This window comes from Heloderma suspectum, chromosome 2 (assembly GCF_057233095.1).
Source record: "Heloderma suspectum isolate Gila_16-S chromosome 2, 16-S_ref, whole genome shotgun sequence".
NCBI classification, from domain to species: domain Eukaryota; kingdom Metazoa; phylum Chordata; class Lepidosauria; order Squamata; family Helodermatidae; genus Heloderma; species Heloderma suspectum.
Genome location: NC_139459.1, coordinates 363940426 through 363954529, shown reverse-complemented (window position 1 = coordinate 363954529; position 14104 = coordinate 363940426). Strand labels below are relative to the sequence as shown.

General features: G+C 46.4%; 1 protein-coding gene across 1 annotated transcript in view; it reads right to left on the bottom strand.

Moving 5' to 3' along the window:
- The window catches only part of CYP21A2 (cytochrome P450 family 21 subfamily A member 2), a 28346-nt gene extending 16110 nt beyond the window's left edge, over positions 1 to 12236 (bottom strand). Inside the window, exons 1-5 of the mRNA XM_084831029.1 lie at positions 11827 to 12236; positions 8341 to 8430; positions 3515 to 3669; positions 1659 to 1754; positions 1385 to 1486 (exon numbers count right to left, since the gene is read on the bottom strand). Of these exons, the coding sequence (XP_084687155.1) occupies positions 1385 to 1486; positions 1659 to 1754; positions 3515 to 3669; positions 8341 to 8430; positions 11827 to 12139 (756 nt within the window). The 5' untranslated portion in view covers positions 12140 to 12236. The remainder of the gene's footprint in view (positions 1 to 1384; positions 1487 to 1658; positions 1755 to 3514; positions 3670 to 8340; positions 8431 to 11826) is intronic.
- Positions 12237 to 14104: the final 1868 nt, after the last annotated feature.

Sequence of the window (14104 nt, the reverse complement as noted above, 5' to 3'; positions counted from 1 at the left end):
AGCGGGGGTCTGTGGGAACCACAGCAGGAGGCAGTGAGGGCCACATGCATGCTGTGTGTCACCCACCCCTGCTTTAGGTGAAGGGTGGGATACAAAATAAAAGAAGTTAACTTTAGTAGTATACTGCCCTCTTTATAATCCAGGCCAGCCTTCTCCAACTGGCTTCCTCCAGCTGGGTTGGACTATACCTCCCACCATGGATGAGAATTGCAGTCCAGCACATCACAACATCTGAAGGGCACCAGGTTGGGGAAGGCTGATCTACACATTGCCTCCTTAGCTTGTGGGCAGAGAAGCAAGATTAGGGGGTTAATAAGCTGCTTAGCAGCTCAGATCTAAATTCATGCAAGCAATCCTGAAATCCAAGCTCACACGAGGCTTTTCTATTTTGCAGTTTGCCAGGGCATTCTAGGTGAGATAAAGATTGATCAGCTCTTTTCACAGGCAAGTTCTCTCCATGGTCGCCATCTTCTTCTTCTTCCTCCCTGGCCAGCTCTGCACTCACTTGGAGCCTCTCCTAACCTGGTCAAGAAGACTCCTCCCAGCCCAGGTCAACAGGCAGACATGCTGGAGGAGGTGGGTGGGGAAGGGCAATTGTGATTTTCCTTCTAGCCCAATGGCTTCTTCTTCCCAGGAGGTGGTGATAGCAGAACCACACATTTACACACAGCCATTAAAGCAGATTTACATTTAAATAGTCGATTATCTCCAGGGTGGGGTGGGGGAGGTTGCAGGATAAAGAGAAAAAACAGCTGGATGTGCCCTGGAGGTTGGCAGCATCATGTAAATGACCCACAAACGTCCGTGATTGACCAATCACAAGCACACGATAAATGCCTCATGTAATGACAGCCTTTGTAGCTCAGATATACTACATTTATCTCAGGCCAACCTGTAAACAAGCTGAGGTCAGCTTGCTGAAAGCTGTGATAGCTGTGCTCTAACGTTTTGGTTTGATCTGGCAAGCTCAGATCTCCAAACAGTTGGATTTAAATACCAAACAGCACTCCTTTACAGAGGACCTAAACTGTGTTAGCAGAAGCACTTGGCAAAGAGCTAAAGCCACTTGCTTGAGCTGTGTACCGAAGTGTCGTGACTTGATCCAGCAAGCTCAGCTCTTGGATAGTTGAGTGGTCAGTAACACTGTTGTTCACAATTCAGCCAACTGTATGACTTGGCCAACCCCAGAAGGTGGGAATTGTAATCCAACACAGCTGGGGGGGCACCAGGTTGGGGAAAACTGTCCTAAAACAATGTCTCTGACCATTACACTACCCAAGAGCTGCATTTGCTAGATCAAGTAAAACACCAGGAAAGTGAAATTGACCCTCGTCAAGGCAAAGGAAGTCCAAGGTGTCTCTCTCTCCCTCCGAATTATTCCTACCTTGAGGAAGGGCAGGAAATCCAGAATCTGGACAGGAAACGCATGCCATGTTTCTACCAGCTCGCTCAAACAATCTTGTATTTCTTCAATGGTGGACACATCCTGCGGTGGAGGAAAGAGCAAGAGTCAGGCTGGAGGAGACAGACTGCAGGAATTGCTGCTCTGGAGTCAGCAGGGCAGCCTGTGGGCAATAAGCGTGACTTAAAAGGAAAGGAAGGCTCCTGGGAAGACAGAGAGAATTATTCATTTTCTGCCTGTACACCTGACCACTCACCATAGGCCCAAACAACATGGTACAGATGACCCAAGAGGCATGCAGGGAAAAGTTTCGAGCCACATCCACAGGTTCCCCATCGTAACCACGGAAAACCTGTTGGGAGCCAGAAGAAGGAAACATCCCTTAGATTCAAATGTCTACATAGCATCAGGAGGCACCCAAGGGCCACAAGTGAAGTGCACTGTTGGGGATTAGGGACAAATTTGTACAGTTCCCATTTTAAGCTAGATTTTGCAGCCTAGGAAATCTTTCTGTTCCAGCATGACTTTGGGTTTATCAGAGGTGCAAGTGATTATCGCCAACACTATTTTGTTCTCAACTTCACTGCTGTGTATTATCTGCTGCTCTGTTAGCCTATTTTAAGTGTGTGTATATATATTGTTGTTGAATTATGTGTATTTAATGCTTTATTGTAAGATGCTTTGAGCTGAGAAAAGAGGGATTATAGTAAATTATCTACTATTTAAAATAGTAAAAGGAAGACCTTTTTATCCTCCTAGGCATTTAAGAACTGTTTTTAGTCCTTGTAGTACTTTCTTCTGCTGCTGGCTTTAAAAAGGTAAAGGTGTCCCCAACCAGTCGTGTCCGACTCTAGGGTGTGGTGCTCATCTCCGTTTCTAAGCCGAAGAGCCAGCACTGTCTGAAGATGCTTCCGTGGTCATGTGACCCGCATGACTGAACACCAAGGTGCACGGAATGCTGTTACCTTTCCCGCCGAAGCGGTACCTATTTATCTACTTGCAATTTCTTGCTTTCAAACAGCTAGGTTGGCAGGAGCTGGGACTGAAGACGGGAGCTCACTCCGTCACGTGGCACTCAGGTCTCGAACTGCTGTCCTGCTGACCTCCCGGTCTGAAATTCAGCGTCTTAACCACTAAGCCACTGCGGCCCCGCTGCTGGCTTTAATTTGCTTCTATTCTGGCTGTTTTTATTCCTTGTTTTAATGTCTGTATTTTATGTTTTTAATGTATTGTACACCGCCCAGAGAACTTGATTATTGGGCAGTTTAAAGGACGGTAAATAAAATAAATATATAATTTGCATATTTTAATAAACAAGCATAGTTTCTCTAATTAGCCAGCATGGTGTAGTGGCTAGAGTGTTGGACTGGGAGCCAGGAGATCCGGGATCTAGTCCTCACTCGGCCATGGAAGCACACTGGGTGACTTTGGGCCAGTCACAGACTCTCAGCCTAGCCTACCTCACAGGGTTGTTGTTGTGAGGATAAAATGGAGAGGAGGAGGAGGAGAATATAAGCTGCCTTGGGTTCCTTGCAAGAGGAAAAAATAAATGCAATAAATAAATAAATAATTTTGAATAATTAATTCCACTGTTTTGTTTGTTTATGTTAAAAAAAACCCTGCTTTGTATGATGTTTTCTGGTTTTGTTAGACATGGGATGGAAAGCAAAAGGTTGCTGTGCAGAACACCGGAGGTCACTCTCAAAAATTTCAGCGATTGTTGCCCACCACACTTTCAAGCATACCTTTGCAACAATGAGGGCCAGAAACGTGTTTCTAAAAACCTAAGAACCTGAGGAAGAGGAAGCTGGATTCTGCTCCCAATATCACACACTCTGTTCTTGGGAATTCAGGAGATTCCACACAGACAGAGACACGTATACACACACACACACACACACGTATCAGTAACGGTTGTACGATTAAGCTAAGAATCAGGAAATCTCTGGTTCGAATCTCACCCCTGCCAAGACTTTGCTCGGAGGCCTTAGGAAAGCCGCTCTCTCTTGGCCTGTCTCCCTCATCAGCAATATAGGGAAAGTAACACTAACCCCTTTTTAAACACACACACACACACACACACACACACTTTTTTTTTTTTTAAAATCTCACCTTACAGAGGCATTGAGCCTTGTTCTGCACAATCTGCTCTACATCTCCCCTCAGGCCACGCTGGATGGCAACATGGGCCATTTTCCTCTGCAGCCGCCAGGTTGGGGTGTAGTTACCCAAGGACAAGTCTTTGCCTCCCAGTGAAACAAGATTTGCTGCAGGTAGGAGAAGGCAGGGAGAGGGGGGAGGAGAGGGCTTAGAAAACACCCTTAAAGGAAAGGGCCAATGCTCAGAGGTAGAACAACTGCTTTGCATGCACAAAGGATCCCAGATTCAATCCCTGACACCTTGTAGAGCTGGGAAAGACCCATCTGAAACCCTACATTGCCACTGCCAGTCGGTGTAGGCCAAAGATGGACATCACGCAGTCTGCAGGCTGTATGCGGCTCCCTGGCACTTTTTGCGGCCCCTTACTACCACCCCAAAAGCAAGCCTGGGGAAGTTGCCCACCCCTGGTGTAGACAGTACTGAGCTGGGTGGCCCAATGGACTGACTACCAGTATAAGGAAGCTTCCTATGTTGCTTCCCAGATTAAGAGGCGGCTACAGGATCAACCAGTAAGCTTCATGGCCAAGTGGGGATTTGAACCCTGGGCTCCCCAGAACTCCACTACACTGGCTCTTAGGTTGAAGGGTGGGGTGAGGGAAGGAAGGACAAAGGAAGAGCCCATGCCAATGGTGATGAAATCGCCAGTGCCGCATCACGACGGTGTGTTGGGAGGCTCAGACAACAGAAGAAGAAAGAAGGCAAAGACAAATGTCAGCCAAGGTCTCCCACACAAACTTTGAGGGGCAGGGTTTCATCCCAAGGGTGTTTCAACACACCAAACAGACTGCTGTGAAATCCCACGTAGTTAACTTTGGCTTGGCTGGTTTGATCTATTTTATTTGTTTGGGTTTTATCTAGGGCCCTTTTCCCAGTGGCTTCACTGAGAAGGATGATCCCTTTTTTTCTGTTTTGGCTGGGCTTTATCTGCTGTTAATGTATTTTCCCAAGGACCTCCGAGATCTGCAGAGATGCTACAAAGACATCTTGGTGCCTGACGTGGAAAACCCAAAAGGCATCCAGCCCCACTCATCATGTACCCTTTGGCCCACAGCCGAAGCTTATTCTCTTCTCTAGCCTTTGCTGGTTGGCTGCTGGCAGGGAATGTAATTACTAGAGCTGTGCACAAATGGCCTCTCAAAATTCCCCACCCTATTTGTGGGCAGAAAAATTGGGGGGAGAATTTCACCAAATTTCTCCAGGGAGAGGAGGAATTCTCAACAGTTTCTGGCAGGTAGGGCTCTCCATTCGCAGAGGTTGTAGCACAGCTTCTTTCTTTTTGCGTAAGAGTTGGGGGGGGGGGGCTTGTGCCGCCACTGCAAGTGGCCACAGCATCAGCTGTGCTGGCAGGCCGATCCCCATTTTGCACCCACCACAATGCAGGTGTGAGGGGGGCAGTGTTGCATCTAGCTCCAGAGAAGAGGTGGAGCTAGCGGTATGCCAAAATCTGTCCTCCGATTTCCCTCAAGTTTTCTTCCCCACGAAAGAGGCTTGTTTTTCTGCTTCTTTCTCATGGTGCTTTCTTTGGGTGTTGTTATCTAATAACTGTGAGGTGGCCAAGGATGCTCTGTGTGTTTTCTTCTTTTTATTACACATCTCTCCATGGCTTTGCAGCCTCCCAGACTGCCTCTACTTCCTGATTTGAAAAAGCCCTATGGCAGGAATTACCTCACCATGTCTTCCCCTAGGCTTTAATTGAAGTGTGGGAAGCAGAGGAGGCTACAGGCTGCTGGAGAGATGATTGTACAATGAAAAACAGGCCACTTGTGCATACCTTCTAAGAGAGCAATCCTATGTCCCCTAGACAGCATCTGGGGGAGATAGGATTTTTCGCTTTCCCAGCTACAAGCTCGCAGACAGTGCTACAAACTCATAGCTGAGAAACCGTGCTCCCTGCTCCCTTGTAGCCGGGGCGGAGAGAAGTGCATCGCCACCGCCTCTGAGCTCGTAACACGGAGCACAGAGGGGTGAAAACAGGGTGTTCCTGAGGGCAGGGATGGGAGGAAATTGCAGAAGTGTTTTAGACAGCTTCCTATGTGGTCTCCTACCCTGTTCCTGCCCCCTCCCCGAAGCCGCACAAGGGGCTCCTTCACACTGAGCTTTATCCTGCTCCTTGAGATTGCTCCTTCACGGAAGTTTGCAGGCTCTTTACATCTGCTGTAACTCTCCAGGGCGTCTCCTGCACTAAATGCCCTTTGTTGCATTTTTAAATAGATCGCAGATAATGAGCTGTCAAATTACCCCGTTGTCTTCCACTTCAGTTTCCTCTGTGAAAAGAGTAAAAGCAGCAAAAAGAGGAGCGAGATCAATTAAAGATATGGAAGACTCAGATAAGGGGAGAAGGAGGGGGAAAGGGAATGGGGGAAAGGAAGAACGTGAAAACGGGAGTTGTGATCCTGCATTTAAAATGGAAGCAGAAAGCTCCATTTTAAATGCAGGATTTTAGGCTGGTGTAGAGATGCTCTTATACATGCAAAATCACGCGTCTAAGGCAAAGTGCAGGGCAGCTGTAGCATGGAGAGAATCCTGTCCTCCGTGCTGCTTCTGCCCTGCATTGGTTAGGGGATCACCTCCAACTTCAGGGGAGGTTAGAGGTGCCCGTCTATCTCAATAGGATTGCGCCCTGAGTAAGGTAAACACAAGAAACCCAAACCCAACTCCAAAATGTTCTTCACCATTGAATTTCTTGTTGAAAACAATTCCCTTTCTGTAAGATTGAATGAGAATGGTCTAAAAAAATGTGGGAGAGATTTTCGGCATAGCACTAAAAACATGCCAGAAGGTTCTCCTGGTACGACCCATTAATATGAAATGAAATTGTGCCAGGACACTGTCGTGCTCTTGCACAATGCCCATTCTCTCTCTTAGTTATTAATTTTCCAATGACAAACAAATGGAGAAAGAAAGAAAAAATACCTCAAATTTAATCTAGTTATTGACAGAGAGTAACACATTTAACATATTTTTTCCCCTTGACTTTTCAAGCAAAAATATGGATGGAATCCATTGGCTGCTTGGAGGTCTGCTTTATGGTTCTCTTCAGAATAACACATTATATTTAGTTTCTTTCCCATAATCTAAGGAAAGGCTTTGACAAATATTGCTGCATATGTCTCTGATTTATATATGAAATAAAGTCACACCATATTTGATTTTAAAAAATAATATATTTGAGTTTGCCTTGAGCGAGTTTCAATTGGCATATCAATTTTTCTGCCCTGGCTATTTCTTACAGCTCCATATACCAAGATTTCAGTGTCAGAAGTCCTGTAGTTTCCCAACTTTTAGCTATTACACTGCAGGCCTCCATCGACATGAACACAATTCATTCCTTTGATGTCACTTTTACGTTTTGTTCTTATATTGTTAACAGAGCCCATGCTGATGTAACATGTATAGTTTGATGTGTAACGTTTGCCATTTCTGAGAACAGCATGTGGCGAAAAATGAAGTGGGGAAAAATCAATGAAGTGGTGAAAAATCAAAGCGCTGTTCTGGAGCATCCCACACTCCTTTAAACTTCCTTTCTTGCCCCTAAAACAGGTGCTTATGTGTGCATCCTTTCATCTCTGCCCGACTGCTCCCTCCAGAATCATCTCCCCTTCTCCTTCGCACAACTTCAGTGTTCCCACCTCCTTGGCTGTGTTTCCAGGACAACAGAAGTAGAACCCAACAACCTAGGTTTTTAAACAAACCTACGAAGGTTGTGGAATAAAAATGGAAGAGGTGTTTGCAACCCACTCCCATGAGCAGGAGAGAGCACACACACCTCTTCCATTTTTACTCCACAATCCACAGTTGGCTCCTTCGTAGGCTGTGGAGCATAACGACCAAACCTGGACCCCTGGGTTGTTGAGGGGCTAAACAACCCAGCAGTTAACCCATTGCGTGTTGTGGGGTTCACTGCTGGGTTGTTTAGCCCCTCAACAACCCAGCTGTCCAGGTTCAGATGTCAGGCTCCACAACCTACAAAGGAGCCCATCATGGGCTGTGGAGTAAAAGTGGAAGGGGGGGGTTCGCTGTAGGTAGTGTGCCTGCTGTCTCCTGCTTGTGCATGTGTGGGGTTCTCTGCTCAATAAGGAATGAGGCTGGAGGTCCAGGCTGAGTTAAACACTTCTTTATTCATGCATTAAGGTTGGTCGCCAACAGGTGGGAACAACAACCCTCTTCTAACAAACACACATTCTTATACCTGAGATATGAGACAGCGCAAGGGCCAATCATAGTACAGCCTAATGGCCAATCATAATACAGCGTACTATTAGCAAATGTCATACATTACTCAAGATTATTCCTTATCATATCATGATTCCGAAATTAGTACAGATATTGCAAAGCTTCCAGAAACCATTTCTTAGCAAACAGCAAATTTCTAACTGTAGGAGAAAAACAGCACCCCTACCATGTTCCCCTTTCCATTAGACCTTGGGACCTGGGAGCTTGACCCTTGATCCAGGACAAGGTTAACCAGGCCAAATGACCACCTTAGGATAATTAAATCCTTTCACATGACAACCCATCAGTTTTTAAATGGATGGGTTGTCGTTACATGCAAACAGGCCCTGTAACACAACAGGACACGACCACAACATATGAATATATGAACTTTGCTGATTACAATTTCTTCAACGGCTTGTATAGTTTGTGTTTGGCATTCTCTGCACAGGAAGCTGCCTTCTACAGAGTCAGAGCTTCGTTGTTATATCTGAACTGGGTCTGTAAGTTTAGCCTCCCATTCAACCGCCAGCCTTTAACTTCCCACTCAACCAGGCCAAGATTACCTACAAAGCTGTGAGGCCGTCCAGCAAAGTCACCCCATTTCCGTATCAGCGCCTCACGAATTAGATCCGAGCTGTTCAGAACCACCACGTCTAGCAGGTACCCGGATAGGGGCCGGGGAAGCGGGGAGGCAGGAGAAAGAAAGAGAAGTTGGAAAGATGTTTAGATCACTAATTACCAGCCATAATAGCACCAAAATATTTCTTAGCAAAAGCTGGACATAGGCTTTTCTTGAAAAGAGAGAACTGGAGGTAATTTCAAAGAAGGACCCATGCTCAAGTTGTAACCACAAGTTACCACTTGTGACTTTGCTAAACAGGTGTTTGTACTGTTTCCAAAATCTTGCAAAACCTGTTGGAGTTGAAGTGATAACAGGACTAGGGTCACTAACCAAACAAAAGTCAAAACGAGAGAACGAGATCCTGCCTGGATGTTGTTCTTTTTCATCTTTAGGTCGGTTACCCAAATTGTGTGCATCAAAGTCAAACATTTCACCTGGTTCCCAGATTTGATCTTCCTTTTAAAAAAAAGTAAAGCAAGCACACTTATGGAGTAAAGCAGGGATGGGGAACTGTGGCCCTCCAGATGTTGTTGGATGACAACTCCCATCATCTGTAACCATTGGCCATGGTGTTCGGGGGGATGATGGGAGAGAGTCATTCTATATCTAGAAGGCCATCTGCCATCATTCCTGGCTATGCTGGCTGGGGATAAGAACGTAAGAAGAATCCTGCTGGATCAGACCAAGGGTCCATCTAGTCCAGTGTTCTATTCACACAGTGGCCAACCAGCTGCCCCAGTAGGAAACCCACAAGCAGGACAGGAGTGTAACAGCACCCTCCTGCCCAAGTTCCCCAGCAACTGATATACATAGGCATAATGCCTCTGGTACAGGGGGTAGCATAGAGCCATCAGGACTAGTAGCCATTGATAGCCTTCTCCTCCAGGAATTTGTCCAATTCCCTTCTTAAAGCCATCCAAATTGGTGGCCATGACTAGATCTTGTGGTAGTGAATTCTACAGTTTAACTATGAGCTGCATGAAGAAGTCTTTCCATTTATCTGTCCTGAATCTCCCACCGTTTAGCTTCATGGGATGACCCCATGGGGTTGTAGCATGACGAAAGAGAAAAATATCTCCTTAACTACCTTCTCCACACCGTGCATAATTTTGTACACCTCTATCATGTCTCCCCTTGCTCGCTTTTTCTCTAAACTAAACGGTCCCAGCTGTTGTAACCTTCTCTCATAGGGGAGATGTTCCAGCCCTTTGATCATTTTAGTTGTCCTTTTCTGCACTTTATCCAGCTCCACAATAGCTTTTTTTAGGTGCAGTGACCAGAACTGTACACAGTATTCCAAGTAAGGTCACACCATAGATTTGTATAAGGGCAGTATGATCTTGGCAGTTTTATTCTCAGTTCCTTTCCTAATTATGCCTAACATGGAATTTGCCTTTTTCACAACAGCTGCACACTGGGTTGACATTTTCATTGGACTGATGGGCTGATGGGAGTCCAATACCATCTGGAGGGACAAAATTCCCCACCCCTGGAATAAAGTAACCAGTATCAGTACCAGTCTTCATGGAGGGAGTCAACCTATATCCTGCCTTTACCATGTAAGATTCCAGGGGGTGCCTCATGTGATAAAATTCTCTTCAGTACACATTTTTTTAATGCCAAAAATGGAAAACCAGCCCCAACGATGAAACGGAGAAGGAGTGCAGGGAACAGCACCTGCCTCAATCCAGTGCAGGGAAAGGAGCCTGCCTGCCACATCTCAGCATGGGCACTATTGCTTCCTTCCAGTTGGGAGGCAAATCTAAAGTGACTCCTGCAGGAACACAGGAGTGTGGGAAAAGGGGGGCAGTCTGACACACTCCTTCAAAAAAAGCAAATGCCATCTTAAGCTGCATTAACAGAAACCTAGCATCCAGTTGGCAAGAACATTAGGAGAAACTTCCTAATGGTAAGATCTGAAGGACAGTGGAACAGATTTCCTTGGGGGGTTGCAGTGGCTTCTCCTTTCCTCAGTTTATTTGTTTAGTTCATTTCTAATCTGCCCGATAACGAAGGTTCTCTGGATGGATTACAACCAGTTAAAAAACTAAAATACCATTTTAAAACACAAAAGATATAAAATACAACACAAATATTTAAAAGAATAAAACACAGTAGAATGCAAAACAATAAACAGCACAGGAATTGATAAACAGCCATAATAACCTAGACCTAGATCTCTAAAATGCCTGGGAGAAAAGCAAAGATCTTTGGCTGGTGTCAAAAACATAACGTACATGCCAGGCAAACTTTGGGGAATTTATTCCAAAAGTGGGATGCCAACACTGAGAAGGACCTCTGTCTTAGCACCACCGTCTAGCTTCCTTTGGTGGGGGCACCTGAAGGAGGGCCCCTGAAGAAGACCTACGGGTCAGAGCAGGACCCTTAAATCCCATCAGTAAAGGAGAGCCCATCACCTCCCAAAGCAGTCTATTTCACTGTTCAACAGCACTTACCGTTAAGACCGTTCTTCTAGTATTAGCTAACATCCAACTCCCTGCAATTCCTTTTTTGAAAAAAATAATTTTCCAAATACAATGAAAAACAAACATCAAATTTAAATCTGGTTATTGACAAAGGGTAGTACATTTAACACATTCCCTCCCCCCTTTTACTTTAGGGACAAAAATAGAGGTGGAATCAATCCGTTGGCTGCTTGGAGGTTTTCTTATGGTGCTTCATAATAACAAGTTATAATTAGTCTCTTTTCCATAATTTGCGGAAAGGCTTTGATAAATATTGCTGTGTCTGTCCCTGATTCATATGTGACATAAAATCATGCTATATTTGATAAAAAATCAGCTATTTTACCTTTACCTTGAACCAATTTAAGTTGGTATGTAAATTTTTCTGCCAGTTTTTCCCTGCTTCCAGTCTTGCCCTCTGGAGCGACAAGAGAATAAGGCTGCCCCATTTTCTCCATGACAGCCCTTCACATATTCAAAGGCAGCTATCATGTCCCAGTTAAATTGTCTTTTCTCTAGTCTAAATGTTCCCAGCTCTTTCAACCTTTCCTCCCAGCACTTGGTTTCCAGACACCTTCCCTTCCCAATCGTCCTGATGGAAAACTTTACGAAGCACTCCTAATTTCCCCAGCCTTTATTCATTTAACACATTTATAAGCTACTTTAAAAAAAAAACCAAAGTACTATTCAAAAGCAGCACATTAGAAGTATCCATTGAGATCAAGTTAGAAATGATTTCAGTGGATCTACTCAAAGCATGATGGGATCTGGATCCAACTCAGAAGCAAGAAGACCACAAAAAACAAAAATCAAACACCCAGCAGCAGTAAAGATAATAAAACTATAAAGAACCACTAAAAGCCTCAGCGAAGAGGTCGTTTTTAATTTAGTTGCTAACTGCAACCACTGCCTGATCCCCGCCCCCATCCCACTGCTACCACCTGTTACACACTTAAGCTCACCTTTATTTCCAAAGCGGAGGCGATAGATGGGTCCGTAGAGCTGGGCTAACTTGAGGAAGTGGATGGGAAGGTCGGCGTGGAAGAGGTCGGGGATGTTTCCGATGAAGGGCAAGGCCCAGGGACCGGGCATAGCCTCCCCCGCACAGGCCCTCCCATGCTGCCATCTCAACAGTGCTAGAGCCAGGAGCGCAAGGATGAAAAGAGCAGCAGCCAGCATTGTTTTGGTGGGCATGAGGGGGCCTTCTCCCGGAGGATATAAATCCAGGGACAGTTGGGGGGGGACGTTTGGGAGAGAGCCAGCTCCTCCCCACATAATGCTCTCCACCCACAGGCCTCCGTCATCCCAGAGCAACACCGGACAACTCTGCCTCGGAAGTGGAGCAGAGGTTTCTTTCCTTCATGAGATCCAAGAGGCTCACCCCACACCGCCTTGCATAAATAGCATCCCCCCTCCCCAAACGTTGACAGTTTAGTCACCATCCTCGACACTGTGACAGCCTTATCATTTTGAAATAACGCTTTTCACCTTGACTTGGGTCCGCTAGTGTGGAAACGCCAGCAAGTGGGAGCAGGGAGGTTGTTTTCACACCCTCTGAAGGTCGAGGGGGGGAGGTTTGGGGGCTTGTCGTACATTCCTTCATGGATTTATTTTATTTTTCCTGAAGCCTCCATTTGGACAATCGATCGAGGGCCAAAACATGTCACTTTAAATCTGTGTTTAGCAGGTGTGTCTCCCCCGCTTTCCTTTTTATCCTAGAATAGGCCCAGGAGGCTGCTTGCTGGAGATGATGGAGTTTATAGTACAGATGGATGATGGGGTTTGTAGTCCAAGGGGTTTGTAGTTCAACAGATTCAGAGGGCGCTGGGTTGGGGTATGCTGAGCACTGCACAGCATACAATAAAGTACAGTGAGGCTGGGCCTACCACAATTCTTCCTTGCCCCCCTTCCCCCCAGAATAACCATCCCTGAACTCATTCCAAAATCTCATTTCCGGGTTTCGAGAGATACATTGGAGGTTGAAATGGCCCAAGATTAAATACAGTCATGTTGCTCTCCACGCCTGCCTCTAAAAGTCATTGCAAATCTGGCAAGGTTGTTAGGCCCAAGGCCACCCGCTGAATTTTGCAGCTGACCAGGGATTCCTGTAGCCACTTCTGAAGTTCCAGCTGCCTGCATCACACGGCAAGAAGAGAGGGGAAACACTCAGGCTGCAATCTTATGTGCCCTCACAGAGATGGAAAAGACCTCTGCCCAAGACCTTTGGAGGCCCACTACCACTCAAAAGTTTGTCACGGGGGTCCTAAATGAGACCAGTAATGACTAGGGATGGCGGAGAATTCCGCCACGGATCTCAGTGAGGCCGAATACCAGCGCATTCAGCCCCCCGAAACCCATGGCGGAACGAAGCCCCCTGCCCCACAAAAGGCGTTCGCGCTGCTCTGCAAATGGCGGCCGCGTCTGCAGTCACCGTTCGCTTCACCATTTTAGCTGTGACAGGCTACGTAAATACTTACGTAGCCTATCACGGCTAATGCAGGGATGCCATTTGCGTCCCTGCGGAGGCTGTGATAGGCTACGTAAATATTTACATAGCCTATCACGGCAAAACAAAAGGGACTCAAATGGCGGCAGCTATGGCGGCCACCATTTGCGTCCCTGCGCAGCCTAGCACCGGCCGGATGTCGCTGCGGGCTGCCCTGGCCGGCGGCTCTGCGGAGTCGCCGTGGAGCGGAGCCAGCTGTCGAGGATTTCGGGGGGAGGGACGGACCGCCTCCCCCCCCCCCAACACTGATGTACGAAACGAACCAGGTAAATCATTTCGTACATCCCTAGTAATTACAAGCTTCACTAAAAGACAGCTTGCCCTTCCACTATTGACCATTTCCTGCAACAGGTCACTTCAAAAGAATTCAAGGTGCTGGTATTAACCCGCCTGGACCCAAACATCATTTTCACAAGCCCTCCTCTGGGTGCCCCCACTGAATGAGGTGAGGCAGATGGCAACTAAAGGGTGCCTTTTCCATGGTGACACCCCGCTTGTGGCACACCCTGTCCAGAGAGGCTCACCTGACACCTATGTTGTGGTCTTTTGAACGCCTGATAGAGACTTTATTCTTTCAGGCATTTTAGTCCTTCAGTTTTTAACTACGATTAGCTATAGCATGTGCAAGGTGTGTGCAGCCGCCATTTTGAATATGTGACTTCAGATCAGAGACTGTGCTTCTTTGTGCGAACCCAGCCATCGTGAGGGTTAAACAACCCAGTTAATCCAACTAT